The sequence below is a fragment of the Fringilla coelebs genome (genome assembly GCF_963513975.1).
Source record: "Fringilla coelebs genome assembly, chromosome: 20".
Lineage (NCBI taxonomy): Eukaryota > Metazoa > Chordata > Aves > Passeriformes > Fringillidae > Fringilla > Fringilla coelebs.
Genome location: NC_140046.1, coordinates 4,052,797 through 4,080,646, shown reverse-complemented (window position 1 = coordinate 4,080,646; position 27,850 = coordinate 4,052,797). Strand labels below are relative to the sequence as shown.

General features: G+C 66.5%; 3 protein-coding genes across 12 annotated transcripts; 1 reads left to right on the top strand and 2 right to left on the bottom strand.

Annotated features, from left to right (window-relative positions):
- Positions 1-779: 779 nt before the first annotated feature.
- Positions 780-9,764, bottom strand: GIT1 (GIT ArfGAP 1). 5 transcript variants are annotated; one of them, XM_084219269.1, is made up of 22 exons: positions 9,714-9,764; positions 6,166-6,299; positions 5,972-6,084; positions 5,781-5,886; positions 5,618-5,704; positions 5,378-5,508; positions 5,206-5,300; positions 5,083-5,125; positions 4,875-4,901; positions 4,531-4,579; positions 4,376-4,448; positions 3,663-3,760; positions 3,471-3,582; positions 3,265-3,392; positions 3,035-3,187; positions 2,725-2,952; positions 2,562-2,615; positions 2,204-2,290; positions 2,027-2,100; positions 1,754-1,936; positions 1,563-1,626; positions 780-1,462 (listed from the first exon to the last, which is right to left on the bottom strand). In XM_084219269.1, the coding sequence occupies exons 3-22, from the start codon at positions 6,082-6,084 to the stop codon at positions 1,250-1,252; spliced, it is 2,118 nt and encodes a 705-aa protein (XP_084075395.1). In that variant the 5' UTR covers positions 6,166-6,299; positions 9,714-9,764; the 3' UTR covers positions 780-1,249. The 5 variants fall into 5 exon arrangements, with proteins under 5 accessions (XP_084075395.1, XP_084075391.1, XP_084075393.1 ...); XM_084219265.1 differs by lacking the exon at positions 9,714-9,764 and adding an exon at positions 9,196-9,373; XM_084219267.1 differs by lacking the exons at positions 2,562-2,615; positions 9,714-9,764 and adding an exon at positions 9,196-9,373.
- A 1,325-nt stretch (positions 9,765-11,089) lies between these two features.
- On the top strand, positions 11,090-17,922 carry ANKRD13B (ankyrin repeat domain 13B). Of its 2 annotated transcripts, none has more exons than XM_084218937.1 (15): positions 11,090-11,224; positions 14,531-14,666; positions 14,922-15,046; positions 15,116-15,161; positions 15,417-15,560; positions 15,650-15,839; positions 15,926-15,992; positions 16,082-16,163; positions 16,232-16,296; positions 16,377-16,507; positions 16,617-16,774; positions 16,852-17,004; positions 17,166-17,326; positions 17,505-17,581; positions 17,670-17,922. In XM_084218937.1, the coding sequence occupies exons 1-15, from the start codon at positions 11,114-11,116 to the stop codon at positions 17,878-17,880; spliced, it is 1,857 nt and encodes a 618-aa protein (XP_084075063.1). In that variant the 5' UTR covers positions 11,090-11,113; the 3' UTR covers positions 17,881-17,922. The 2 variants fall into 2 exon arrangements, with proteins under 2 accessions (XP_084075063.1, XP_084075062.1); XM_084218936.1 differs by having other exon boundaries at positions 17,505-17,585.
- Positions 17,923-18,834: 912 nt separating this feature from the next.
- Positions 18,835-25,548, bottom strand: CORO6 (coronin 6). 5 transcript variants are annotated; one of them, XM_084219393.1, is made up of 12 exons: positions 25,275-25,548; positions 22,933-23,256; positions 22,212-22,334; positions 21,657-21,786; positions 21,395-21,576; positions 21,155-21,274; positions 20,821-20,940; positions 20,326-20,430; positions 20,094-20,239; positions 19,958-20,015; positions 19,645-19,875; positions 18,835-19,537 (listed from the first exon to the last, which is right to left on the bottom strand). In XM_084219393.1, the coding sequence occupies exons 2-12, from the start codon at positions 23,128-23,130 to the stop codon at positions 19,415-19,417; spliced, it is 1,536 nt and encodes a 511-aa protein (XP_084075519.1). In that variant the 5' UTR covers positions 23,131-23,256; positions 25,275-25,548; the 3' UTR covers positions 18,835-19,414. The 5 variants fall into 5 exon arrangements, with proteins under 5 accessions (XP_084075519.1, XP_084075517.1, XP_084075518.1 ...); XM_084219391.1 differs by lacking the exon at positions 21,155-21,274 and having other exon boundaries at positions 18,836-19,534; positions 25,275-25,544; XM_084219390.1 differs by lacking the exon at positions 21,155-21,274 and having other exon boundaries at positions 18,837-19,537; positions 22,933-23,132; positions 25,275-25,541.
- Positions 25,549-27,850: the final 2,302 nt, after the last annotated feature.

The following is a 27,850-nucleotide window of genomic DNA, read 5'->3' as shown; positions in this document are numbered from 1 at the left end:
TCTGTGCTGTGACATGCTGTTTGAACACTTGTATAACTCTTAGTTCTAAATTAAATGTACAGATATGTCACGGTGTTAATTTATTTGAATATGTACTTCCGGAAATGCTGAAACTCTGTGGTTAAAAGAAAAAAGGGGGAATTGTAGGGGGCCACACTATGGGTGAATGAAGGTGGTATAGAAGGTAATCTTATACCCCAATGAGTTGCAGCTGGACCAATTACTAAAGAGTAGAAGCAGGCCTGAACTTAACAGGCCACACCTTTAGCCAATAAGAACAAGTGGTATAAAAGAATGGATTGGTGTGATCTAGAGTAAGAGGAGTCAGATGACTGCTGCAAGGACTAGGAACAGTCAGTGCACAGAGGAGCTCCTTGAGAGAAACATTGAGGAGCTATGAAGCTCTGGCGATACAAAATCCTTGCACTATAATGACGTAAGAACTCATGCTATTTAAGACAACATGCTTTTGCTGCCTAGGGTTAGGGTTTTCTATACCACAAAGCCCAGAACTCCAGGCACAATACAGATGCAGAGAACATGCCAAGGAGGGCATGACCTAGGTGTAACCCTAGGCAGCAAAAGCAGCTTTGGGCTAGGGCTGGTTCCAAGGAAGTAGCTGTGGAGGCAGGCACCTTGTGGCACTTTTGTGTCCTCCTTAGCATGCCCTCTGCAGCTGCAGTGTGCCTGGAGCTCTGGGCTTTGTGGTTCAGAAAACCCTAACCCTAGGCATAACCCTAACCACAGCCATCAAATCAGTCTTGCAATGCTCACACCTTTATTGATACAAATGTACAAGGACACATCTTACAGTGGGGAGTGCAGCCCCATTGCGGGGCAGGACGCCCGGGGAGGGGTTCAGGACGCCCGGGGAGGGGGGGCCCGCGGGCGCCCAGTCCAGTGTAATGCCGTGGGTGGCCTCGGGGGTACCGGCCACCCAGAGAGGAGTTTTGTGGGGAGAGGGGTACAAGGCCACCGCCGCCACGGACAGCTACAGAGGCTATGTACAGGATAAGTTAGGCGCGTGCCGCGGGGTGGGCAGGGGGCTGTACAGGGGGATGCAGGCACCTACCCCGCAGGCTGAGCATCAGCTCCTTGATGGCACGGGGGGCACGAGGAACCCCGCACCTCGGCTCCCCAAAAAGGCCACTTGCAGCCATGCTCGCCCCAGGTGCCGGCTGCTGCCGGAGGGAAGGGAGGCATGGAGAGTGAAGGGGCCTGGGGACATGTGGGGGACTCGGGCTGGCGCTCACTGCTTCTTCTCACGAGTGGTGATGGTGACCAGCTGCTTGGCGGCCTTGGCGATGTCGTAGGCACACTGGATGACCTGCTGGGTCAGGAGCTGGTAGTCCACGGTGGCGCCGGGCTCGGGGGGCACAGTCTTGCGGCACTCGCTCTGCAGCCGGTAGGCGCTGGCGTTGAGCAGCCGCAGGGAGCTCCGCACCGTCTCCAGTGCTGGTTTCTGTGGCAGAACACAGCACCAGCGTCAGAACCTATGCTCAAGGGGCTGACAGTGTCTGGTGGGGATTAGAACCACCCCAGGGACACACCGCTCTTCCTACCTTCGGGAAGAGTGATGCCATCTCTGTCACAGCCGAGTGGATCTTCTCTGAGCAGGGCATGAAGCTGGTGGCAAGGGCAAAGGGTGAGTAACACGGAGGACAGCGGCTCCCGACCATGGAGGGTGACAAGGCATGGCCCCAGCCCTGGTCTGGGTGTCCAGAAGAACCCTGAGGTGGTGCCCTGGTCCTACCTATCATGCTTGGACTCTTGTGCTGCCCGCAGCAGCTCCTGGATGTTCTTGGTGACCTGCTCAGTTTTGAGGATGACGTCCTCCGTACTGGGCAGACCGGGGTCCAGCTCCCCGTCCAGCGGGTCCAGCTCGTGGGGGAAATCCTCATCCTTGCTCAGCTCCACATACCGCTTCCCCTCCATGCTGCAGGGACCAACCAACCGCCCTGGGTCAGTATCAACCCCATGTCCCTCTGTCCCCATGTCCCCTTCTGCAGCCCCCAGACCCACTCACCTGATCAGAACCTCACCGGCCTGTGTGTTGTCATAGTCACTGTCAGTGCCACTGCCGTGCCGGTCCAGCTTGCTCTGGAGAGGCGAGGAGCTGTGTCAAGCCCTGCCCAGCCCCATCCCCACACAGGGTCAGGGGTCTCCCCACCCCAAAGGTTGTTCCCTGTCCCTGATACTTCACCATGTGTCGGGCACCATCAGGTGGGCAGGAGAGCAGCGGGGAGGATGGAGGGAAGGGCACCGAGGAGGCAGATGGACCTTTCCGGATCTGGAGGGGGAAAAGAGGGGAAGTCCATGCTGAATGGGGTGCAGAAGGGTGTGGAGCCGACCCCGGTGATGTGCAGGGGAGGACGAGCACAGGGGACACCACCACCCTGCATGCAGGAACATTCCGCAGCTGCCATCCCTTGGGGAGGTCCCCGGCCTGACCCAGGGGGGTGCAGGGCGGTGGGGGGACAGGACATCCCAAAGGCCACATCCTGGGCAGGCGACAGCCACCATGTCCCATGCAGGAGCCGCCCCCGCTGCGGCCCCCTTACCCGGTACACGCTGGCCGGGATGTGCATGGAGTACAGAGCCTCGTCCTCCACCTCCTGGCGACACACGAAAGGTTACGGCCCCGCGGGGATGGGATCCAGCACCCTGTGGGGCTGGGGGGACTGCTGCACCCCAAAACCCTCCCACCCACCCCAGCACACTCACGCCGGGGCTGAAGGGCTGGAGCCGGGTCACCAGCTCCTCCACCGGCTGCCCGAAGGGTTTCAGCGCCGAGCCCGGCTCGTACATGGAGAAGGCCTGGCGGTCCCGGCGGTGTGGGGGCGCCGTGCCCGGGGGGTGCCCGTGCTCTGGCCGCTCGCTGGGGGCCGGGGTTGGATGTGCAGGACCAGTCTGCTGCCGGATCTGCGTGTTCTCTGCCTGCAGCTTGTGGATCTGCAGCCAGGAGAAGGGGGAAGGCATCAGCTAGGAGGGGAGGGTACGCTGAGGAGGGGAGTCCCGCTGGCCCCACACCCACCTCGCGCTGCAGCCGGCGCAGCTCATCGCTCAGGCTGTTGTTCACCTTCATCAGTTGCTGCACCTTGGCCTCAGAGGCAGCCAGAGCCTTCTTCACCTCCAGGTACTCCTGCAGCGTGATGGGGCCATCTGACAGGTCGGAGGAGTCCATGCTCTGCAGGGAGAGGAGCTCAGCGCTAGGATCCCAGAGGTGAGGGTTTGGGAGGGGGTCCAGGCCGGGCCCGGGCTCACCCTGGCGCGGTTGTTGCGGGAGGCGTTGCGCAGCAACTCCTGGTCCGTGTCCTCGTCAGAGGCGACGCTGTCGTAGTCGTGCTGGTCGTCCAGGTCACTCTGGCTCCGCAGCGAGTAGTCGAGGGCGTCTGGGGAGGGCAGGGTGGGTGCTGAGCACAGGGCAGGGGGAAGAGCTCAGCCCCACCTCGCTGCCCTCCGTGCCTCACCTGTGGGGCTGAGCAGACTCTTCCCTTGCTGCCGGCGCTTGGCTTCCCCGAGGATGTCGATGAGCAAAGTGGCAAACTCCCTGGCGTTGAACCTGGCCAGTTTTTGCCGGCCCTGAGGGCAGGAGGGGGAAAAAGGGGGTGAGCAGAGGTCTGAGTGCACAGGGGGGCTGTGTGGCCTAGAGGGGCCCTCACCTGGTTGCGCGTGGCTGAGTACTCGGGGTTGACAGGGAGGAAGGGGACGGCGCTGCGCTCTGTCACCAGCGTGCTGTGGTTCTGCGTGGTCAGCCAGACTGCAGGAAGGCACCTGGTGTCAGATCCCGGGGGACACAGGGGCTGGACCCCCCCGGACAAGCAGGCTGCAGGGCCCGGAGCCGGCAGGACGCAGGCGTGGGCGCAGGGCCAGCCTGCTGGGGTTGGGAGCGGAGCCTGGCCAGGCTGACGGGAATCGCCTCCCCCAGCCACCCAGCAGGGCTGGGGTCCCCCCATAACCCAGTAACAGGACCCCAAAAGGGCTCTTCACCCTTTCAGGCACCAGCTCGGCACCCCCCAGCCAGGGGGAAGATGGTTTGACGCGTCTGTTGGCACCCGCCCCGCCACGGAAATGGGATTGCCCCCACCCTGCCGCCCCCCAGACCAGGGGCACCACTGCAGGCTGAGCCCCCATCCCTGGGGGATCCCGGCACCCACCTCCGGCAGCACCCCAGCCCTGGCACCCAGTGGCGGCCCCTCGCGCTGAGCAAACCTTCCCGGCCGGAGGAATGAAGAAGGAGGGGCCTGCGGTCCCGGCGGACGCGTCCGGATCGGGGGGAGCGCAGGGCTCAGCCGCGGCCCCGCCGGCTGCTCCTCCCCCGCGCCGCACCGCCCGCCCCGGCCCTGGGGGGCTGCACCCCGCACCCCCCGCTCACCCGCGTCGTTCTCCCGACGGTCCACCTCGTCGTACACGTCCATGGCCAGCTCCTCGAAGAGGCGGTTGCTGAGCTGCAGCAGTACAGGGGACAGTGTCAGGGAGATGAGTGGAGCAGGCGGGACACCCCCCAGCCCTGCCCTGGCCCCCACTCACCGCCTGCAGCTTCTTCTTGGCTGCCTTGGCCAGTTCAGAGAGGTCCAGGCTGGGGGGTACGAGGAGGGGGGAAACAAAAGGTGGGGGTTATTCCCAGCCTGTTCACACCAAAACAGTCCCCAGCTGCACCCCACCAAGACAAGGACCTCCCCCCTCAGGCATCGGGGGCTTCACCAAGCAGGGCTGGCAGGCAGGCACAGGGGGATGAGGTGGCAGGGGGTGGGTGGGACCCCCCCTCCCCGAGTGCCCCCCAGGTGCTGGGCAGGGCCGAGCGGCCAGGGCTGCAGGGGGGCCCATGCCAGCAGCATGGGAGTCCCCGGAGCCGAGAGCCGAGCGGACAATACCTCTGTGCCATGCACTTTGGGCGCACCCTGCGCTCCGGAGAAGGCAGCGGAGGGAAGAACAGGATAAAGGCGGATGTTAAACGCGCGGGCACGCCGACCCCCCCACCCCCCAGGGACGCTCCAGTGACCGGGGTCCCCCCTCAGCCCAGCGGGGATGCTGGGGGGGACATGGGACAGGGCAGCAAGGCCACGGGCGCCAGGCACTCACCTGTCAGCCATCTGTGGGATGATGTAGTGCCCATTCTTGTGGTCTGCACAAAGAGAGGGGTGGTGAGCAGGGCCACATGCCCCCTCCAGGGTAGCCCCCTCACCCCAGGACCCCCTCACTCACCCGGCTTCCTGCCGCAGAGGTAGAAGGCCAGCCGGTCAGTCAGCTCGTACTGGCACTCCACCAGCCGCTCCGCCAGCTCGTGCTGGGCTGCCTGCCTGTGGGAGGGCCGGCAGGGGTGATGCCCACCCTAGCTGGGGGTGCAGGCAGGGGTGACCCCCTTCCCTGCCCTCACCTGGCATAGTCTATGGGGGTCCGGCCGTTCACATCGGGCGCCCCAGGGTCGGCACCGTAGACCACCAGCAGCTCTGCCTGCAGGATCTGCCCGGCCTTGGCGGCCACATGCAGTGGTGTGGTGCCCTTCTCCTGCGGGCATGGGCAGCCTCAGCCCTGCAGCCTGCATGTGGCATGAGGCTCCAGGACCCCCCTGGGCCCCACACCACCTCTGGGGTCCCTGAGCCCCACCAAAGCTCACCGGGTGGAAGAAGTTGGCCTGGGCACCCAGTGAGAGCAGGCGCAGGCAGGTCTCCAGGTTGCCCGTCCGCACGCTCGAGTGCAATTGCTGCAGAGGAAAGAGCTGGTAATGGGGAAATCTGTCCCCACTGCCACAGGGGGGGATCCCTGAGCCCCCACCCCACCTTGCTGAGGTCCTTGGCAGTGACGCCGTCATCATCCCGGCAGGGCAGCTTGTGGACGAAGGCCAGCATCTGGTACTTGGCACGGATGAACTCCGACTTGGTGGGGCTGGAGGGTGGGCAGTGGGTTTTGGGGTGAGGAGGGGGCTCCCAGCCAGTGCTGACCCCCTCCCCACAGCACAGGGGGCACTTACTGCACTTTGTCCTGGGGGTTTGCCTTCCGGCGCCCGCTCTGCACTTGCGCTGGATCCAGCAGCGAGTGCTCCCAGATGGAGTTGGCCCCGTTGCTCGCCAAGGTGTGCACCATCTGCAGGGGACAGGCAGGGCCCAGTGGGCACGTGGGGTCCCAGCGTGTGTCTCCCCACATTCCAGTGTCCCCAGCACCTACCTGGAGCAGGGTGGCGGGCCAGGGGCTGTGGCGCAGGTGCTTGACGATGGAGATGTGGCGGCCCAGGCTGCGGTGCACGCTGCAGCACTCGTCACAGATGAGCACCCCGCGGTTGATCGACGCCCAGCCAGGGTCTGGGGGTGGCATGGGGGTGTCAGCGGGTGTCCCCTCCCCATGCTGTCCCCTCCTCATGCATCCATCCAGCAGGGGGGATGCGTTGCCACAGCAACCATTTCCCGAGAGATGGAGAGGGGCTCAGCCCATCAGCAGGGGAAACCCACGGGTTTCCCATAGCAACCACCAGCCAAAAGGGGGGCAGGGTTTGGCCCCCCACCATCAGGAGGACAGCTGGTGGCAGGGATGATGCCAGCACACTCGGATCAGGGGCACTCCGGCTCACTGCGAGGTCACTCCCCCCCAGAGCCCCCGGCTGGGTGTTTGGGGGGTCCCGGATGGGGGCAGTGTGCCCTGCAATGGGTGGGCACCCCCAGTCCGTGCGCTCCTATGTAGAGTGGTCAGCAGCTCTGCAGCCTCAGCACCCCAGCGCAGCCAGCCCACAGGACACGCCAGCTCTGGGGCAGGTGCCACGGCCCCCCACGCTGCCGTGCCCCTCCAGCCCCGCCGCTGGCCCCGGCCAGCCGGACTGGAGCCCTTTGTGTCCCCGCCGGGAACAAAGGATCGTTTGAGCAGCCGCGCTGGCCCCGCGCTGGCACCAGCCCCAGCACCCGCGGGGGCACCGCTCCCGGCCAGGCGGCAGCTCCCCACTCCTGCACCCCAAAAATGGGTCCTGGGGACGAGGGGGTCCGGCCCCGTGGTGTGGCCGTTGAGCTGCAGCTGTTCACAGCAGCATGAGGACAGGATTTGAGGACCCCCGCTGGGTCGCAGCCACCTCCCCCCCTCCCGGGAAACGCAGCCAGGCACGGGGTGACGATGCTGAATGGCTCCCAGGTGTCCCCTCTGCCGGGCACGACGGGGGAGTCCTGCCACCCTCTGCCCAGCCCCACCCCCTCCCCTTGTTTCTGTAGGTCCGACACAAACACCACACTGTCCCACGGCGGGGGCAGCCCCAAGTCCGCGGACACAGGGCCTGGGGAGGTGGCCACACTGATGTCCCTGAGGGGGGACAGTGGCCCCACGACCTCACAGAGGGAGGAAGGCAGGCGGGCAGCCAAGCCTCCCCCACTTCCTTCCTCCCTGCAGGGTCCCGGACCCCTCCCCACGCACCCCCCAAAAGCCCTGAGGACCCCGTGTTGGGGGGCACGGCATCCTGCCGTGCTGCAGTGCCCCGGGGCCGGGGTGGGGTGGCCGGGGGGAGCGGTGGCCCCCCCAGCCTGGCAGCCCCGCGCACGCAGATGGCAGCGCCTTGGCAGCCGGTGCGGCGGCATCTGTGCCTTCGCACCCGCTGCCCACGGCCACCGCCGGGAACAGGACGCTCCGTGCGGGGGGAGCCGGCCCGGGGCCCCCCAGGCGGGTGGATCCAGAGTATCCCTGGGGCAACAGCCCCTCCCGCCCTAGGTCCGCTGGGATGTGGTGGGATGCGGGCGGGCACTGCAGCAGATCGTGGTGTGCTTGCACAGGGACACTCCAAACCCTGGGAGGATCCTGGACTCCAAGGGAGCTCGCAGCACCTCGATCCGTGCATCGGGATGTGGGGTGACACCGGGACCCCCAGCACTCGGCCCCGCACCGGTGATGGAGGGGCTGGGGCCTGCCGGCATCCCTGCGTGGGGCCGAGGGAGGCCGGGCAGAGGGACCGGAGAACCCCACGGGCACCTCCCCATGCAGGGCCAGGCAGCGCATCCCCGGCAGCGACAGCGGGTGCTCCCAGCGCGCTAGGAAACGGCCTCTGGACTTTATAACTCATTTCCTCCCATGGCTGCCAGGCGATAAGAGATTGGAAGAAACTGTTTTCCATTTCCCCTGGCCGCAGCAGGGAGCCCCGGCACCGCCCCGGGAACCCCTGGCCCCCCGCTTGCCCGCCGGCACGGGGGATGCCTGGAGGCAGGGCAGCCTTTCGCCCACGCGTGCCGACAGCTCTCCTGGCAGGATCCGGCCATTGGCACGTGGCCGGAATAATTTCGGCACAGCCTTGGCCCGCGGGCAGCTTTCCGGGGCCGGCTCCGAGACCCGTTCATTCATTGCCGTGGGGCCACCTGCACCGGCTACGGGCAGGTTTGGGGTCCGGCCCTACCGTGGGCAGGGTTTGGGGGGCCAAACCCTCCGCGACGCCCACGGGCGCGTCCCCAGCGTGGGGGCTGTGGGCACCGGCACTGCCGGGGATGGGAATGGTCTTGCCCAGGCTCGGCTCTGGCTTGCAGCGCGGCGGCCGCCCGGCTCGCCCGACCGGCACCGCCAAGCCCGGATCCGGCTGGGGTGGGTGCTGGCTGTGGGCTGCAGGACGGTGTCCCCCATCATCCTGTCATTTACAGGGTCACCAGCGCTGCTGGCACCGACCGGCGCGTCCCCAGGCTGTGCCAGCAGCCCCCGCGCTGGGGTGAGAAAGCCGTGGGTGGTGCAGGGGGGCGTGGGGGCACCCGGGGTGCGCTGGAGCGGCACGGAGGAGGGCGTGCGGGGGTATCGGGGCTGTGTCTCGAGCGTATGAGGGTATTCCAGGAGGCGAAAAGGGGGTGCAGCAAGGGGGTCATGAGTTTCATCAAAGCGTTTCACTGGGGGCACATCAGAGGGTTCCTGGGGGCAGGCGGGGGACTCAGTGGGGCTCCCTTGGGTGTGCAGAGTGGGGTGCAGAAAGGAATCACCAGGGCGATCCTGGGGGCACTCAGGGAGCTGCAAAGGGGTCTCGATGTGGGACGCAGAAGGAGATGCAGAAGGGGTCATGGGGAGCCGTCCGGGGGCAAACACCTCGGGGTACAGCGGGGCTGACGGGGGTGCGGGGGACGCACCGGGGGTGCCGTGGGGCTCAGAGGGGGCTCTCGGTGGCGCGGGGGGGCGCGCATGGCAGGCTCCGGGGGGAGCCGGAGGCGCGGGGGGGCTGGCGGGGCCGCACCGGTGCCGATGCGGGGGGGCCCTTACCTGGGGCGCTGCAGTCGGCGCACACCTCTGCCCGCGGCGCCTTCCGGGACATCCTCAGCGGCGAGGCGGGCCCGGGCCCGGGCCTTTGCGCCAGCGTGGGGCGGCGGCGGCGCCCCCGGGCCCGCCGGGGGAGCGGCGGCGGGGAAGGGGGGGGGGAGGGCCGGGTGGCGGGGCGGGGGCAGCGGGGCCCGGGGCGGCGGAGCCGGGGGCTGCCGGCTGCTCCCAGCACCCGGCGGCTCCGCAGGAAGCGGCGCAGGCCCGGCCCCGGCGGAGGAGGGGCCGCACCGCCCCCGCCCCGCCACCGGCAGCGCTGCCGCGGCCGCCCCGCACCGGCACCGGCACCGCCCCGCACTCGCAGCCGCACCCGAACCCGCACCGGCGCCGGCACCGCCCCGCACCGGGACACGCACCGGGAACGCCCCCGCCCCGCACACGGACCCGGACCCGCACACGAATTCGCACGGGCACCGGCACCGCTCCATACCCGCACCGGCGCCGCCCCCGACCCGCACCCGCACCTGCAAACGGCCCCCGGACAGCCCGGTTCCGGACCCGGGCACCTCATCTGCTGCTGGGCATCAGCCCTGCCCTTGCTCTGCTCCTGATCCCGGGCATCCCCTGATCCTGACCCCAGTGCCCGCCCTCGGTGCACTCCCTGTCCCTTTTTCAGCCCAGAGCACTGCCCTGTTCCTGCTCCCAGCCCTTGTCCTGTTTATCCTGGAGGGGTGGCACTGGTTCCATTTCTATTCTGGATCCTGTGTAACCCAGTCCCAGCCCAGGGCACCTCCAAATTGCTTCATTCCTGCCCTGGACCCTTGTTCTGGATCCAGCCGCAGTCCCGGGGCAGCCCCAGCCCTCTACCCTGTGCCACCTCTGACATTGTGCACCCCACTCCCGGACACACCCCTTCTCCAGGACGCTGGGTTGGGCCACACGCCCTTTAGGGGGCTCAACAGGGGATTTTGGGGTGGGTGGGTCGATTTGGTGTCTGCTCCCTGCTGCGACCCTTTAGGTACTTGGACCTGAGGGAACACCCCGTGGGTGACCCACAGGCACTGCGGGGGTCAGACCCCAGCGGGAGCCGGGGAAGTGGGGCCGCACCGTGTCCCCAGCACCGTGGGGCAGGCGAGGTGACCTCACCGCGGGCTGTGAGGAGGTGGCTCATGACGTCATGGGGCAGCGGGCTGGCAGGGGGATGGGGGATGCTGTGCGGGGACAGGGGCGGGGGGATGCGACCACCGCCACCGCCACGGCTGAGCGGAGAACAACACCGGGGGGGTTCCCGCCACGGGAGGGTGGGGAGCAGCGGGGAGGGGGCCAGGAGCGTGGCGCCGGCGGAGGCCGGGGCGGCCGCAGAGGCCCAGCCTTGCATTGTTCTCGGGCGGCAGCCGGAAAACGCGACGCCCGCCCGGGAGAGACGCAGGCGGAAAAGGAAACGGGGCTGGGGGCCCGTGCCTGGTGCTGTGGGGGCAGGAGTCGTGGTCCCCCCACAGCCCCCACCTGGTCCCCACCTGCCGCCTTCACCCCCTGCCCCACCTTATGCTCGGGCCCGCTGCCCCACTAGGGGAGCGGAGGTCAGCTGGGAGGGGGAAGATTAGCCTGGGAAAGGGGGGAATTTGGGGAGGATGCTGACCGCTAATGGGGCGCCCCTTCGCAGGCCCCCCCGCGGGATCGGAGGCCGCGGTGGACGGGCTGAGCGGTGCGGGAGGGGGGCGAGGAAAGAGGAGGATGAAGATGAGGAAGAAGAAGGGGGCGATGCCGGGCAGGGCAACTACAAGTCCCATGAGGCCGGGCGGTGCGGGGGGGGCCGGGGAAGCACCGGGCGGGAGGTGGCGGCCCGCCCCGCCCCGCGCCCCCCCCGCCCCGCGCCGCGCCGCCCCGCGCCGCGCCCGCCGCGCCGCTCCAGCATGCACGGAGGATGCTCGCGTCTTGCTCGGGCAGGAAGGGGCCGGAGGGCAGGTACCCGCTGCATTACCTCGTCTGGCACAACCGCGCCCGTGACCTGGACCGGGAGCTCAGCGCCAAGCAGGTGGGGCGGCGCGGGGACACTCCCGGCACGGCCCGGCCCGGCCCGGCTCCGCTCGGGCTGATGCAATGCTCGGGGCCGGGATGAGGATGAGGATGGAGATGAGGGGGGTGATAAGGGTAGGGTCGCTCTCTGCGCTGGCGGGGCTCTGGGGGTGTGGTGTGTGTCCCCACCTGCACCCCTGGTCTGTGCCTGCTGCCCCCCGGGGCTGCCACGGAGCGGTGGGTGCCACCCGCGGGTCCCCTGCATCCTCCAGCACACGCAGCCCCGAGCATCCCTCCGCACGTGTCCCCAGCTCCCTGCTAGGCCTCTGCAGACCCCCTGGCCCGCACCCCGCTTCTCAGGGTATTGCCAGCCCCCTGGGGGTGCAGCATTCAGCTCCCCACTCTCAGGGTGAGCCCCTCTGGGGGCGGGGGGCAAGGGCCCTGGTGCTGTCGGGGCGCAGCCCCCCAGCCTCACAAGGGTTCTTCTCAGGGTGAGGGGACCCACTTTGTCCCTCAGCCCGGGAACCTCCCAGCCGCCCGGTGATGGAGCGGGGTGTGGGTGCTTCCCCGGCGGGTTCCCAGCCTCCCTCTCCCCCGTGGCGATGCAATTCAGGTAATTAAAACCCAACCCCGAAGACGCAGGAAACCGCAGGCGCTGGAGGGAGGCTGACGGGGAAGCTGTGCTGAGCATCCCCAGTCTCTCGGCCCGGGTCCTCAAACCCCAAGGTGCTGAGGGCCATGCTGGATGGACCCCGGCGATGCATGGAACGGGGGTCATTGTGCCGCGAAGCTCCCGCCGGGATGCAGGCGATGGCTCCCGCCACACCCGTCTCCATTGTGGGGTCCAGCCGGAGGCTGCGCCAGCGTCGCCCCGGTCTCCCACCCCACGGCCGGTGTTTTTATTTTCGTGCTGATTTGGGGTCAGTCTTCCCAGGAGCTCAGCGCGGCAGAGATCAAAGCTGGGCTCGGCAGACGGGGAGGTGGAGGGGCTGCGGGGGGGCTCTGACCCGCTTGCCTGCAGAGAGGCTCCAGCCCTCCAGCCTGGGAAGTACGGGGGCTCTGCCCTGGCCCCCACTGGCATTTGCTGGGTGAGAGCAAGGCCAGCCATGTGTGCACCCCAGGGGTGCGGTAAAGGGGGGGCATGGGTGCTGCATGCCAGACTCTGGGGCCGGTGAGGGCTTAGGGGAAGGAGGTGAGAGCCAGCCCAGGCTCCTTGCTCTGTCCAGGGCATCCAGGGACACGGCTCAGCCCTTATGCCTGCCAGAGCATCCCCCAGCTAAGGGGCTGGTGCTCTTGAAATGCTGGAGGCTGGGTGCCCCCCTGCCCAGGGCTCTGCCCTCCCTCTGCCTTGGTGACCCCCGCAGGGCAGTGGCTCCACGTGCTGCCCCTCCCCGGTGCAGGTGTTTGGGGTTGGAAGCACTGGGGCTGCTGAGAGCGTTGCTCCTCTCCATGTTCTTGTGAGGGCTCTGTGTCTGCCACCCCCAAATTGTCACCATGGGCTCCCATCCACACTTGCCTCCACAAGGGAGCAAGGGTCAGTGGGTCCCCTTGACAGGGACATCATGAGGATGTGGCAGGCAGTGACATGGAGCCTGTTGTGCCAGGACACCCCTCACCACAGCCTGCCTCCTCAGGCGTGACAGGGACCCGGGGCTGTGCAGGGACAGCAGTGCCTGGCACCATCTTCCCGTGCTGGCTCATGTCCCCTGTTGCTACCCAGGAGCAGGAGCTGGGGTTCTCCAACCCAGGGACAGCCCCAGTGGAGGGACGTGCTGTGCCACGTGCCTGGCTGGCACAGGAGGAGCGACCGAGCTGCGGCTCTGCACTGCACCGCTGCCACCCCAGAGCCACCCCCGGCCCTGTCCTCGTCCCCAGTGGGTGTCACGGCCCCAGGATGGGCAGCACCTGGAGGTCTGTGCTGTGGTCCCCAAGCTGGAGCCAACCCAACACCAGGGCTCAGGACTGAGCTCTTGCTGGCCAAATCTGGGTCGCGCCATGTCCCTTGGGATGGCTCCAGCACCATGTCCCCACACTGGGGACCCTCATCCTGCCCAGTGCTGGGGCAGGGCTGCAGCTGGGGAGCCCCACTGAGCCTGCTGCCCCCGCCCCCACCTGGGGGGTGATTGCCTTAATTAGAGCCGTTTCATTAGTGCAATTAAAAAGCAGCAGTCGCCTGGAGAGCATTGGAGCGACACATTGACTCCCAGGGAACTGGGGGGTTGTTTTGCTCCCGTGGTGTGGGCAGACTGGGGGGGAGGTCCCCCTATGTGGTGAGTCCCTGGGGATGAGGGACATGGGAATACAGAGCCTGGGCAGGGACAGGAACATCCCTGGGGCAGCAGCAGTGCAGGACATGCCCAGAGCAAGGCAAGCGAGACTCTGGGCACCAGGGACTCCCTGCTCCACCCCTGCCCATGCCCAAACACCTCTGGCTGCCTGATCCCAGCTGGCACCTTTGGCTCCTGCACCCCAGGTTTGTTCTCCTGAGGGTGGCCTCCCCAAAATCAATTATTTGGGCACTGCCCCACTGCCAAGTGCCCTGGCAGCTTCTGAGTGCCCTTCTCCAGGCACTTCTACCCCAGCACAAAGGGTGCCCCCCCTTCCCTGAGCCATGTCCCCAGCTGGGCATGGGTGTGACGCTGCTTCCCACATGGGGAGCAGGGCCCGTGGGTGCCGGGGGTGCCCACCCGCCACCGCACCAGGGATTCCTCAGGGCTGGCTGCGTGCCAGGCTCCGGGTTTGGCACAAACAACGGCAGCCCCAGCGACGGCTCCCCAGGGCCCCGGGGATCCTCCAGCAGCCGCTCCGCTCCCGCAGCCGCCGCCCCCGGCTCAGGCAGGGGAACACGTGCGCCCGCCGCAGCCCACATCGCCCGGCCCTGGCAGAGGGGGGCTGCCGGCAGCTGCTGCCTGGCAACTGGGCACAACCCCCTCCAAATCCCAGAGGTGGGGGCTTTTCTGGAGCTTGCAGCTGCATCGAGATGTGCAGAGCTCCGTGAGCTGTGCCAGGGGCATCTGTGCCCCCCACTGCCGTGCCGTGCCCCTGCTGTGTGCCTGCCTGCTGGCTGCAGCCCTGCCTGGCTGTGATGAGGTGTGCTGGGTGCTGGCAGCCGCCACCGTGCTCTCCATGCCCTCCCCATGGCTTTGGCGGTGGCAGCAGGGAGAGGCTTCGAGGTGCCTCTCTTGGGGGAGGTCAGGGGTGGGGCTGCTCTCCCAGATACTGTCAGATGTTGGCTGCTTTCTGTGTCCGGGAGCTGCACATCTGTGGGAGAGCACTGGAGAGCAAGGTCTGGCCACCCCAGTGATCTCAGATTCCTTCCTGGCAGGCCGACATCGAGCAGCTGGACCCCCGAGGACGCACTCCCCTGCACCTGGCCACCACGCTGGGCCACCTGGAGTGTGCCAGGGTGCTGCTGAAGCATGGCGCCGACGTGGGCAAGGAGAACCGCAGCGGATGGACAGGTGAGCGGGTGGCTGCTGCCCTCCATCTTCCTTCAAGCTGCCCTGCTGCAGACACGGGCATGGAGATGGGTGTGGGCATGAGCATGGACACAGATGTGGGCATGAACATGGGCACAGGCACGGTAAAGCTCCCCAAGGCACTGCTCACTTGGTGCTCTGTGCCTGTGGCTCCTGTGCAGCGCCCAGCTCTGCAGTGCCATGCTGTGCCGTGCCATGCCATGCCACGGCCCTGGGCACTGCCCCTTTGCCCCACAGTCCTGCAGGAGGCTGTGAGCACCCGTGACCTGGAGCTGGTGCAGCTGGTCCTGCGCTACCGCGACTACCAGAGAGCCATCAAGCGCCTGGCGGGGATCCCCGTGCTGCTGGAGAAGCTGCGCAAGGTACCTCCCTCAGCAGGGCTGCGGGGCTGTGGCCACAGGCTGCCCCTGACCCCTCTGTGCTCTCCACAGGCCCAGGACTTCTACGTGGAGATGAAGTGGGAGTTCACCAGCTGGGGTGAGCTCGGGGCACAGCGTGGCTGCGGGGGGAGCAGGAATTTCCCAGCTGAGTCCCCCAGCCCCTGCATTCATCCCCATCCCCAGGTTGGGGGTCACCTGCCCCCTTGTCCCCTGACAGCCCAAGCTTGCAGACCCCCATTCTGCCAAGGCATTGTGTTCCCCAGGTGTGTCCCCCACCCAGCTCAGTACTGGCAGCCCCCTCGAGGGTGCAGATGTCCCCATCCCCAGCTGGGCTATTGGCATCTCTCCCCAGTGCCCCTGGTGTCCAAGATCTGCCCCAGCGACACCTACAAGGTGTGGAAGAGTGGCCAGAACCTGCGGGTGGACACCACGCTGCTGGGCTTCGACCATATGACCTGGCAGCGGGGCAACCGCAGCTTCGTCTTTCGGGGCCAAGGTGAGGTGACACCGCCTTGTCCCCTCCATGGGGAGCGGTGCCGGGTGACACGGCAGGGACCGCGGTTGTCCTGACCCCATTCCCTGCAGACAGCAGTGCGGTGGTGATGGAGATTGACCATGACAGGCGGGTGGTCTACTCGGAGACACTGGCCCTGGCTGGCCACGACCAGGAGGTGCTGCTGGCTGCTGTGCAGCCCACCGAGGAGCAGGTGATGGGGCGGCTGACGGCCCCTGTCGTCACCACCCAGCTCGACACCAAGAACATCGCCTTCGAGAGGTGGGCTGGGGTGGCACTGAGCCCACCCCCAGGGGTGCTGGCACCCCAGGCTGTCCAAGCAAGTTCATGGTCCCCTGTCACCCTAGGAACAAGTCTGGGATCCTGGGTTGGAGGAGCGAGAAGACAGAAATGGTGAATGGGTATGAGGCGAAGGTGAGGGGCAGGGAGTTGAGCTGCCCAGGGCGGTACGGCTGGGTGCAGCTGTGAGGTGCCCACCTCTGCCATTCCCCCTCCTCATCCAGGTCTATGGCGCTTCCAACGTGGAGCTGATCACACGGACACGGACCGAGCACCTCTCAGACCAGCACAAGGGCAAGAGCAAAGGTGGAGCCAGCACGGGCTGGGCGGGCAGGGCACCCCCGGCTCTGCCCTCACCCCCTCCTCTCCCACAGGCTGTAAGACCCCCCTGCAATCCTTCCTGGGCATCGCTGAACAGCACGTGGGGCCCAACAATGGGGTGAGTGTCTCAGGGGTCGGAGGGGGTGGCCCTGCAGTCAGACCTCCCCTCTCACCCCACGGGGCTGTGCCCCCGTGCAGACGCTGATCACGCAGACACTGAGCCACGCCAACCCCACTGCCATCACCCCTGAGGAGTACTTCAACCCCAACTTCGAGCTGGGCAACCGGGACATGGGACGGCCCATGGAGCTCACCACCAAGACACAGAAGTGAGAGGGGGAGCAGCAGGCAGGGGCCCCCTGTGTCCCCACCTCCGCTGCTGCAGAGCTCAAGGGGGGGACAGTGGGGGTCCCCAGCCCCAATGCCTGTCCCTGGCAGGTTCAAGGCGAAGCTGTGGCTGTGTGAGGACCACCCGCTGTCCCTGTGTGAGCAGGTTGCCCCCATCATCGACCTCATGGCAATAAGCAACGCGCTCTTCGCCAAACTGCGGGACTTCATCACCCTGCGGCTCCCACCCGGCTTCCCCGTCAAGATTGGTATGGACTGGGCTCTGCTGCTGACCTGGCTGGCACAGCCAGCTTCCCTCCTCGTGTTTTTTTCCCTTTTCCTGCAGAAATCCCCATCTTCCATATCCTCAACGCCCGAATAACCTTCGGCAACCTCAATGGGTGTGACGAGCCAGTCAGCTCCCTGCGGCACAGCCCCAGCAGCGAGGCTCCCTCGCCCAGCAGCGACTCCTCCAGCGTCAGCAGCTCCAGCTCCCTCAGTATGTGGGGGGACACGGTGAGGTGGGATGGGAAGGGGTCCCACTGGGGGTACAGCTGGTGGAAGTGGGTCACAGCAGGGTAAGGGACGCACAGCTGGCGGGGTGGAGTAGGAGGGGGACCTCACAGGTTCCCAGCCAGGCCAGCTCTGCTCTCCCCACAGCCTCGTGCCGAGCGTGTGAGATGGACCCGGCGCTGTTCGAGGTGCCACGGGGGTACAGCGTGGTGGGCACCCACCAGGACGCCCTGCGGGAGGATGAGGATGACCTGCTGCAGTTTGCCATCCAGCAGAGCCTGCTGGAAGCAGGCAGCGAGTATGACCAGGTGGGCACTGCCACCCCTTTACCTCCTTCTGGCTGGGAGATTCTGACGCCACCTGGGATCCTCACTCACCCCACCTCTCTCCATCCCTGCATCCCACGGTGGTTGGTCAGAATTCATGCTGGGGGGGGGCTGGTTTTTAGGGGCCACCCTCCAAGCACCCCTCTATCACCGGCCACAGGTGACCATCTGGGAAGCACTGACCAACAGCAAGCCGGGCACCCACCCCATGTCGCACGAGGGCCGCCGGGGAGACAGGTTGGTAAGGTCTGGCCAGCCCCCGTGGGGGGAGTGGGTGTGGGTGCCGGCCCCACGGGGACCCCACTGAGGCCCTGCTGCCCCCCAGGACTCCCCAGCACACGGCAGCCCCGCGTCCCCCCGTGGCCCCGGCGGCGGGGGCCGGCAGGGCGCCGGGCGCGCTGTTCCCCAGCTACGCGGAGCAGCTGCGCCTGGCCATGGCGCTGTCGGCGCGGGAGCAGGAGGAAGCGGAGCGCCGGACGCGCCAGGAGGAGGAGGATCTGCAGCGCATCCTGCAGCTCTCTCTGACGGAGAAGTGACCCCGCACCCCCACTGAGCCCTTCGCCCACCCCAGTGGGGATGGGGACGTGTCTGGGGGACACAGAGGGGGAGTGGTGTGGGGGGAGCCAGTCCAAGAACTGCGGAGGGCAAATGGGGAATGGGGGAGCAGGATTTGGCCCTGGGAGAGCGTCCCCAGAGCTGGGGCAATACTGGGGTGAGGTGGGGGCACCCCACAGCAGCACAGGGTCGGGCTGGGTGTTAACCCTGCACCTGGGGTGGCAGGGACCAGGGAGGGTACCCCACGGACTGTACCCCTTCTCCAGGACACCCCTACTCCCCCAGCCACCCTACGGGGTGCTGCTCAGCCCCTCACCCCAGGGAGGTGGTGGGGGGCACATCCTGCCCCGGATGGGTGGGCTGCCAGTTGCGTGGGGTTCCGGGGTGCCCCCAGAGCCAGGGGACTCTGCCCAGCTCCCTCTTCCCCCCCTGCCCAGGCGCTACCAAGTGCACTTACCCGGGAGCTGCTCTGCCTGCCAGCAGGGGTGGGGGCTCAGCCCTATTGTACCCCACAGCCAGCGAGGGGCTGCACAGCTGCCCCCCATGGCACGGGGACTGCTGGGGCAGCTGAAGGGGTGCCTGTGGAGGGCAGCCCGGGGTCACCCCCCCTTACCCCTGCTCGCACTCCTCCACCCTGCTCGGATGCCCCCCCCTTGGCAGCGCTGCACCCCCTCGTCCTGGGCACTGACCCCGAGAGAAACCTTACGTCAAATGGTGCTAACCCCGGCCCCCTGCCCCGGCTGCTCCCCCTTTGCACACGGGGGGCCGGGGGCTGCGGGGTGGGGGGGGCTGGGCTCGCTCCCCTGGGACTTTTCATAGCTGGTGCCCCTCCCTCCACCCACCCGTGCACCCCACAGCAACATCTGGGCCAGGGCCGGGGGAGCCCGAGCAGCTCCGACCGCGGCCAACACCAATAAATGCTCTTTAATGTTCGTCTCTCTCGGCCTCCCTCTGCCTGGGCCGGGGGGTCACAGGAAGCAGGAGCTGGCAGAGGGGTGCGGGCAGCACCCCTGGCACAGTGGTCCCTCGTCCCTGGTACTGCCACGCAGCCAAGGGTGGCTGAGCCCTTTATTAAAGGGGTCCAGGAGCAAAGAGCCAGTTGGGAGCACCCGCCGAGGGGCCGATGGGGCAGGGGGAGGTGAGGGGGTGATGGGGAGGGGGTGTAGCACCGTGCACAAGCACATCCTGGCCGGGGGGGCCCGGCAGTTCCCTGTGCTGGGAGGCTGCTGGTGCCCAGCGTGCAGGTCCCCGTGTTGGGGTGCTCGGCAGCCCCAGCCTGCGGGCGCTGAAGCGGGACCCCTCGGGTGCGGCAGGGGATGCCCCTGTGACACCCCGGGAGCAGGATGCGACTGATGCCTGTGGAGGCAGGGTCAGGGTCCGACCCCTCCCTGCCCCCTCGGCTCCTGGGGAAAGAACACGGCTCCGGGCTCCTGCCCAAGGTGGGGACTCGGCTTTAATCCCCGGCAGGCCGGAGCAGTCCTGGCCCTGCCCGTGGTCGTGGCCGTGGCCACCGCGCTAGTCCGTGCCGTTGGTGAACTGGCCGAGTTTGTTCTCCAGGTCGGAGATGCGCTTCTCCTGCGCTTGGACCGTCTCCTTCAGGGCACGGATCTCCTCCAGCACCTCCTCCAAGGCTGGCTGCTGCAGGGAGGGGGGACACAGGGTCACCGGCGAGTCTGGCCCCTCCCATGCCACCCCAGGGCAGGGGGACAGCCCTGCTGCCACGTCCCTATTCCCCCGACACTCACAGAGAAGTCTGAGTCGCAGGTGGAGTGCCTGCGTCGGGGGCCTGGCGGGGGTTTGCTGTCCAGGATGTTCTTCTTGACCACCTTCAGCTCCCGGTTCTTGATGGGGACGTACCCATCCCGCAGCGAGATGAGGATGGGCTCTGCATCCTTCCCTGACAGCCACTCATCTGCCTCCAGGGCTGGCTCGGGGCCTGGCGTGTCAGGGTAAAGGTCATCCTGGAAGAGGTCTGACTGCGGGGGCAGAGAGGCCGTGGTGAGATGTGGGGTGTCTCTCCCCAGGCCCCCATCTCCCCTGGGACCCCCCCAGGCTCACCTTGCGTGGCACCGTCATGACGATGGGCTCGCACTTGCGCTCGTGCAGCTTGAAGAACCTGCGTGGGGCACAGGCAGTCAGGGCCCAGCTGACCCCCCTGACCCCTCTGGCTCCTCCCAGCCCCCTTGGCTCTCACCTGGCGATCTCACACTTGCTGACATCCAGCCCACGCTTGGGCATGAAGCCCATGCCCCGCTGCGGCTCCTTGCTGCTGTAGGTGTTCAGGTAGTGCACGTAGGGAGCCTCGTCCGTGATCTCGAAGTACCGGATGCTGCTGTCACCCTGCAGGGTGGGGACAGTGTTGGCCAGCCCTGGCACCCTCAGGGACAGGGTGGCATGGGGGGTGCACCCCGGGGAAGGGGGGTTACCTTCCCGCAGAGGTAGACGATGCTGGAATCGGCGTCGTAGAAGGGCAGCAGGACCCCGTTGCTCGTGTCCATCTCTTGCAGGGCAATGGGCTCCTCAAAGTTATTCTGGGGGGCCGGAGCAGTGGTGGAGGGGTGTGAGCAGTGACCCCAAAACCCCCACCCTGGTTAGTCACACACATTAGCCACGGCACACTGGGGGACAGGGCTTGTCCCCTCTGGGGTACACAACCCCCCAGGCAGGCAGCTTGGCATGCCCCCCCAGCCCCCCTCCTGTTTACCTGCATGGCTGGGTGCCCCCAGCCTGGCTGTACCCCACTTCCCAAACATTCCCAGCCTCCCAGCCCCCTCCCTACCCCAGCACTGCACGACACACTTGGGAACTTGGCATCTTTTGGGAGGGGGATGCAGCAGACACAGCATCCTGGGTGGGGGGGGGTTAGCAAGGGGTCTGGGGGGGCCAAGTTCCCAGGGCAGCACTCCATGCGGCCTCGTTACCGGGTCCCACAAGCCCAGCTCCCGCTGGCTCATTCTGGTAAAGCCCGTGGTAAAGATGTGTCCTTCCCGTGTGAAGATGGCCCGCACGGGCCTCAGCCCTTCGTGGGGGGCAAACCTCTCCTGGGGGGAGGGGGAGACAGTCAGCACGGGGCATGGGAAGGGGGGAACGTGGAGGGGGTCCGGATCTGTCCCCCGGAACAGCCGTTGAGTCCTATTCCATGGTGCTCCCTGAGCGCACGCGTTGCCAGAGAGCATCCCCGGCCCCCAGAGCGTTCCTGGCTGGGCTGAGATCTGCGGGATTGGCGCTGGCCGGGCTGGAGCTGCTATCTCGTACCAGGTCCCAGAGGCCCAGCTGCCGCTCGCTCATCCTGCTGAAGCCCGTGGTGAAGATCTTGCCATCGGCCACGAAGATGGCGCGGATGGGCCGGGTGCCGTCGTGCGGTTTGGTTTTCTCCTGCGCCGGCGTTAGCGGGTTAAATCAAACACAGAGACGCGCGGAGCGGGGTTAGTAGGGTCAGGCAGGCACTGGGGGGGACCCCGCGGTGGGATGGGGGGGCACAGCAGGGGCACTCACCGCTATGATCTGCTGCTTGCGGGGGTCGATGACACGGACCTTCTTGTCCTTGCAGGTGGTGACCAGCAGGCTGCCGTTGCGGTTCCAGCCCACGTTGTAGATGAGGTCGGTGTGCATGTCATCCAGAGCCAGCAGCATCTCCCCGGTGCCCACATTCCAGAGGATCACCAGGTTGTCGCAGCCTGCAGAGGACCAGGGGGCAGGTGCTGTCACCCCATGGATCTCCCGTGACCCCGGGGAGGGTGACCCGGGACCCCCTTACCTGCGCTGAGCAGGACGTTGCGGGCGGTGGGGTGCCAGGAGATGATGCTCACCCGCTTGGAGTGTCCCTCCAGTGTCACCACGGGCTCCGTGATGTTGCGCACGGGGACATAGTCGGGGATCTGCCACACCTGGGGAGGGACAGAGTTGGGGATCACCCAGTGTGTGAGCACTAAGCAGATGAGGGCCTCGGAGCCAATTAACCTCATAATTAATCCCGGCTCATCCTGCGGGGCGGGCGGTGAGGGGACACCAGAAGCGCCTCCATCCTGGGGTGCACCCCAGCACTCGGGGTGCTGGTGGGCACAGGGAGGGGGGCACGGCCGGGGTGCAGCCCCCAGCCCCCCCCAGCTATTCCTGCATGCTGAGTCGCCAGGGAGGGTAAATTTAGCACAAACTGCTGCATCATGGAGCGAGCAGCCGCCGCCAGCGCGAACGCATGGCACCGGGGCTAAAAATAGGCCAGTGACACTTCACAGGCGGCGAGGGGGGGGGATGCTCTGCATCGATCCCCCTGCACCCTCCACCCCCTCCCACGCAGCGCCCAGCCTCTCACCATGACAGTGGTGTCCTCCGAGGCGCTGGCGATGACGTTGTCGTTGTGGGGACACCAGTCGATGTCCAGCACGGGCGCCGTGTGTCCCGTCACCAGCGGGTGGTTCTTGTCCACCCGTCCTGTCTGCAATGGTGAGGGAGCAGGATGAGTCCCCTAGGAGAGACTCTGCCAGACCCCCCAAAGCCCAGCCTGGCCACCACATGGGTTGTGGCACAAATGGGGACGTGCAGGGGATTCTGGCAGTGGTAAGAAGTTTGTACCTGCCTTGAAGGGGAAACTGAGGCACAGGGGGCAAATGGGGTTCACCTGGCACAAGGCCTCAAAGGGACACAGAGGAGAATCATGCGTCCCATGAGAGGCTGTTTTGTGTCTGCTCTGATGGCAAGGAGGGGGTGGGGACCCTCTCCCAGTCTCTCTGCCAGGGTAGGCAGGGCAGACCCCCCTGGCACTCCACTGGGTGCTGCTCCCCAGGGAACTGGGGCTGAGAGAAGGCAGCTGGGGCTTTTCCAGATCACCTCGCTTGCCCCAAGGATGTCACCCTTGGCAGGTGCTGATCGTCCCCCAGGTTGTTCCTGCCCTGAGCCCCCACATGAGGAGGGGGTGTTGGGGCAAAGCTGAGGGGCTCTGGGGCCACAGCAGGTCCCCAAAAGCAAAACCCATCAGCATGTTCCCCCCAACACATCTCAGCAGCGTGACCAAACCCCAGCACCCTCCCACTCACCTTGGCAAGGGGCAGGACAATGAAGGCCCCGCCACCACCGGACTCCACAATGATGGCCACAAACTTGGGGTTGACAGCGCAGAAGGAGCTGTCACATGTCACCTTGGAGACACGGATGTCCTCGTACATCTGGTCTGCCTTCACCGGCTGCCCGAAGACGTGCCGGAACTTGCTCTGGCGCACCACGCGTCGGCTCATGGCTGGGGGGACAGGTCAGGCCACCACCTCCCCACCCTGGCACGGCTCGGAGGGGGTTCGGTCCCCTCGGGCCTCGTGCTCCGAGAGACTCCTCCTGCTCTGGGCACAGCGGGAAGCCTGGGAACACTGAGGTGGTGGGGAATGAGGATGGGAGATGGTGATGCCCTGACCCCACTGCAGGGAGCAGGGGCAGCCCTTGTGCAGGGATGTGGGGGTGCTGCAGGTGCTGGGGGGTGTCAGCTGGTGGCCAGAGCTATTTGAAACTGGGCAGGGACAGGGAAATGCCATTACACACAGCTGTGCTATGCCCTGTGGCTGTGCCATGCCCTGTGGCTGTCCCATGCCCCACAGCTGTGCCATGCCCCACAGCTGTGCCATACCCCACGGCTCTGCCATGCCCTGTGGCTGAGCCATGCCCCACAGCTGTGCTGTACTCCAGAGCTGTGCCATGCCCCATGGCTGTGCCATACCCCACAGCTGAGCCATGCCCCACAGCTGAGCCATGCCATGTGGCTGTGCCATGCCCCACAGCTGTGCATACCCCACAGCTGTGCTGTACCCCACAGCTGTGCCGTACCTCACAGCTGTGCCATGCCCCACAGCTGTGCCATGCCCTGTGGCTGTGCTGTACCCCACAGCTCTGCTATGCCCCGTGGCTGGCACTGGGGTTGGCACATGAGCTGCTCCAGCAGAGTAGCAGGGTGGAGGGGACTTTGGGGCGGACATAAAGGTGCCACGCACCAGGTCACAGCTTCTCCCCTTGTATCCTGTCCCCTTGTCTTGCATCTGTGGCTTGAGGTTGCCTGGCTTGACCCAGCACCCGGGAGGAGGGCTGTGCCTCCAGAGCTGCCTGCTGGCGGCTCACGCCTCCCTCCATGGATCCCTGCCCCGTGCCACAGATCCCTGCCACCCACTCTGCACCCCCACCTGGGTAAGGGCTGGACCTGGCACAGACCCACAGCCCCATGGGCACACTGGGGTGTGGAGGAGCCCCCCCTGTGGCCTCAGTGGGGTCTTCAGCCCTCAGCCACAGCTGGGCACGATGCCCACAGTTATCCATCTCACCCCTCCAGCCTGTGCTGCTCCTGGGACCTGCCCCAGGGGGAGACTGAGACACTCAGGACCACAAAACCCTTGGAGCCGAGGCTCTGCAGCACCCATGAGCCACTGGCTACCCTGGGGAATCCCCTGTGCTCTTCTGGGTACACAGCCATTGTCAGGAGCCACATCCAGCCACCAAAGCATGGCCAGGCACCCCTGAGCCCAGCCCACAGAGCCGGTGTGGGCAGAGGCAGGAGCAGATCTGCTCCTCCATGTCCCAGCCAGTGGATTTTGCACAGGGCACATGCAGCGCCCGGCCAAACCACATCTGCCCAGTCCCTCAGTGTCCCCGGAGTCCTCACGGCACTTCAGCATCATCTCCGGCTTGGCTGAGCTAGGTCTAAGGGGCCCAGAGCTTGGCTACCAAGCGGGGCTGGACCACGGCACTGCTGGTGTCACCCCTCCCGGTCTCAAGCATGGTCCCCATCCCTGGGGAGGAGCGAGCAGGCTCCGAGGGGACGCTCTCCCAGCACCTCAGCCATTGCCAGCGGGAGCAGAGTCCGGGGTGTCAGCATGCAGGGAAGGAAGGGACGGCCTGGCTGTCTGGGCAGGGTGCAGGCAGAGGGGGGGTGCAGCTGGGGGGCAGATGCGGTGCAGGTGGAGTTGAGCAAGGTGCAGGCAACGTGTAGGGTGCAGGAGGGGTTGTTAGGAGCAGGTGGGGTGCTGGCAAGGTGCAGGCAGGGCGGAATAGGGTGCAGGTGTGGGGCGCAGGCGTGAGAGCTGGGTGGGGTGCAGGCAGGGATGGGATGGGATGCTGGCAAAGAGAGGTGGGGTGCAGGAGGGGTGCAGGCAGGATACGGGCAGGGTGCGGGCAGGATACAGGCAGGACAGCCCCGCTCCCCGCTCCCCGACCGTGCCATTACGTTGCCACAATTGAATCCGCAGCGACTGCTCGGGAACGACCAGAGGTCACTGTCCAAATATAGCCATCTCCGCCGGCGGGCGGCGAGGGGCCGGGGCCCGGGGGGCTCAGCCCCGCTCCCCGCGTCCCCCCGTCCCTCCCCACCGCGCTCCCGCCGCCCCCGCCCCGCGCCCGCTCCCACCTGCGCTCGGCGGCTCCTCCGCGCCCGGGCGCGCCCGGCTCCGCGCTGCGCCCGCTCGGCTCCGCTCCGCCCGCTCCGGCCGCGCTCAGCCCCGCTCCGCTCCGCTCCCCCCGGCCCGGCCCGGCCCCGCTCGGCTCCGCTCCGCCCGGCCCCGCTCGGCTGGGCTCGGCTCGGCTGGGCTCGGCTCGGCCCCGCGCGGTGCCGCTGCCGCAGAGAACAGCTGAGCCGAGCCGGGCGCCGGGGCCGGCACAGCCCCCCCGCGGCGGGCACCGGAGGGAGGGGAGGGGGGGCCCGGCCCGGCCCCGCCTGCCCCCGCACCCTGCCCGGCCCCCCGCTCTGCCCGCGGGGTCGGGGGCAGCCCCGGCACGGCCGCCCCCCGCTCCCACCCTAAATGCGGGGGGGTCCCAGTGGTGCCCGCAGCCCCTCGGCGCGGTGCGTGGGAGCCCCTCGGGCTGGGAGATGGGAGGCAGGAGAAGCCCCCTGAGCCTTTCTGAAGTACTGGGAGAGACCAAGGGGCGGGGCATCACTCCGAGGGTCACTTCTGCACAGGGCTGCGACCCTGCGATGGGTCCCCCCACAGCCCGGGGCCAGCCCAGCCCCACAGGGACCGTGGCCATGGGCTGCTCCTGAGGCTCCCAACACTCACGGGGGCATCCCACGGGTCCCCACCTCCCCCAGGAAAAAAGGGTCGGCAAGCCCACCTCAGCCCCAGCCCAGCAGGATGGTTACAGGCACATCCAGAAATCAGATTTGGGATTTAGTGAAGTCCAGCCCTGCAGGGATGCCCTGGTCCAAGGGGATTAAGGGATTGTAGGGCTCGGGGACCAGAGGGAGGGGAGCGGTGGTTCCTGGAAAGGCAGCAAAGCCCTGGACCCTACAAGGGCACCGTGTGGAGCTGGACGAGCATTGGCTGAGCGGGCAGGAGGGGGCAGCTGGCAAAAAGGCAGGGAAGAGGTGACATCCTTGTTTGCCCGGCCAAAGGGGTGGCAGGGAGGGAGGGAGGGGGCTGCAGAGGCACCCCTTGCTCGCTCTGTCCCACCAGAGCCCTGGCTCACTCCGTGTGTCCCGTGTCCTTAACTCCGAGACACATCCCCAGCAAATGAAGGAAAGGCCCTGGGAAGCCTTTCGCAGGTGCTGGGGGGAGGAGGAAGGGATGGGGCACCCCAGAGACACTGCCAGACCCGCAGTGACAGCCCTACACCCTGGTGCCCACTCAGTTCTGGCCTGGTGGGAAGCTCCTGCATGGATGGTGAGGCTGAGCCCAGGGAATTTGGCTTTTTCAAGTCCCTTGCTCACAGCAAAGCCACAGAGACCCTTGCACTGCCTTTCTTGCCGCAATGGAGCAAAATCAAAACCAGAGACAGGTTTTCCAGTGTCCACCCTCATCCCCCTTGGAGCTGAAACCCAGAACCCTCCTCACAGCTCCTGTGTCTGCAGCAGTGCAAGGAGGGCACCTGCAGTGACAGTTTGAAATACATGACCCCCAGAATCTTCCCTGCAACTGCAGTGTGGTCTGGAAGTACCTCTTGCTTGGAAGCACAGCTCCAACACTTGGGACAGGAGAGGGCCATCCATGAGAGAGAACAACCCCACTCTGGCTTTCCAGACCCCACTGCCACCCCACGTTCTGGGAGCAGTACAGATCACTCACCCTCAGCCCCGATCCCAAACAGGAAGCCACACACCTTTGTCATCTTCAAAATAAAACTTTTATTCATTCAGTAACAAGAACATTGAATCTGCACATCAGTGCACAAGTTCACATTTAAAAACAGCTGAGCACATCGGTCATAAAGTCTTTAAGGGGGAAGGGGACGATCCCAGCCACTAAGGAAGATCCAGGAGGGGCAGAGAGAAGCGCTCCCCTCCCTGATTCGCAACCCCACCGCCAGCTGCTCGGCCCTGGACAATCCCTACAAACCAGCGCACGGACGTCACATCTCCAGAAAGGAAAATAAAAGGCACTGGCACCTTCTCTCGTGCCAACAGAGATGTCTGCAGCGTGGGCGGGCTGTTAGCACCTCTGGCAGCACTGCCGGACAGGCACCGAGCCCTGCGCCAGGCCAGCGCCTGCCTCTGCCCCACACCACGGGCTCGGGGCCCCTCCCTTGGGGAGAAGTGGGGTTGTCTGTGTGGAGCCAGGGCCAAATTAAGGCAGGATGCACCGTGCAGGGAGCAGGGCTCTGTGGTGGGTATGGCTTCCTCCTGCCAGAGAGCTGCGAGGCTCCTGGAGCCTCTGGCAGGTGCAGTGCCCCTACGGCCACGGATTCCCAGCTCGCTCCTCCCAGGAGGTCCCCGGAGCAGCTGGTGGTGGGGCAGGATCCCTTCCACCAGGTCTCTGCTGGCAGAGGGACACCGAGCTAATCCCTGCTCAGTTCAAACATCCGAGTGACCCAGAAGGGTGTCACCTCCTGCCACCCGCTGGGACTGCGCCCCCAGGAAAGGGCCGAGAGGAGAGAGATTTGTACAGGTCACAACTTCTCAAGCAGACCGGACACACACTCACACACACACACACACACAGAGCACCCACACGCACCACCGAGTGCAACAGAACGCAGTGTAAAACCAGATTC

Coding starts and splice junctions, on each gene's coding strand:
- GIT1 (XM_084219265.1), bottom strand. CDS start 9,247: ATGTCCCGGAAGGCGCCGCGGGCAGAGGTGTGCGCCGACTGCAGCGCC. Junction 5,705..5,780: donor CTGCCAAGGACCTCAGCAAG/GTGGGGTGGGGG, acceptor TTTCCTCTGCAG/CAATTGCACTCGAGCGTGCG. Junction 2,953..3,034: donor TGCGCCGGCTGCAGCGCGAG/GTGGGTGTGGGG, acceptor TCCTGGCTGCAG/ATCCACAAGCTGCAGGCAGA.
- ANKRD13B (XM_084218936.1), top strand. CDS start 11,114: ATGCTCGCGTCTTGCTCGGGCAGGAAGGGGCCGGAGGGCAGGTACCCG. Junction 15,840..15,925: donor AAGAACATCGCCTTCGAGAG/GTGGGCTGGGGT, acceptor CTGTCACCCTAG/GAACAAGTCTGGGATCCTGG. Junction 16,297..16,376: donor ACGTGGGGCCCAACAATGGG/GTGAGTGTCTCA, acceptor GCCCCCGTGCAG/ACGCTGATCACGCAGACACT.
- CORO6 (XM_084219393.1), bottom strand. CDS start 23,130: ATGAGCCGACGCGTGGTGCGCCAGAGCAAGTTCCGGCACGTCTTCGGG. Junction 20,240..20,325: donor TCGTCTACCTCTGCGGGAAG/GTAACCCCCCTT, acceptor CCCACCCTGCAG/GGTGACAGCAGCATCCGGTA. Junction 19,876..19,957: donor TCATGACGGTGCCACGCAAG/GTGAGCCTGGGG, acceptor CTGCCCCCGCAG/TCAGACCTCTTCCAGGATGA.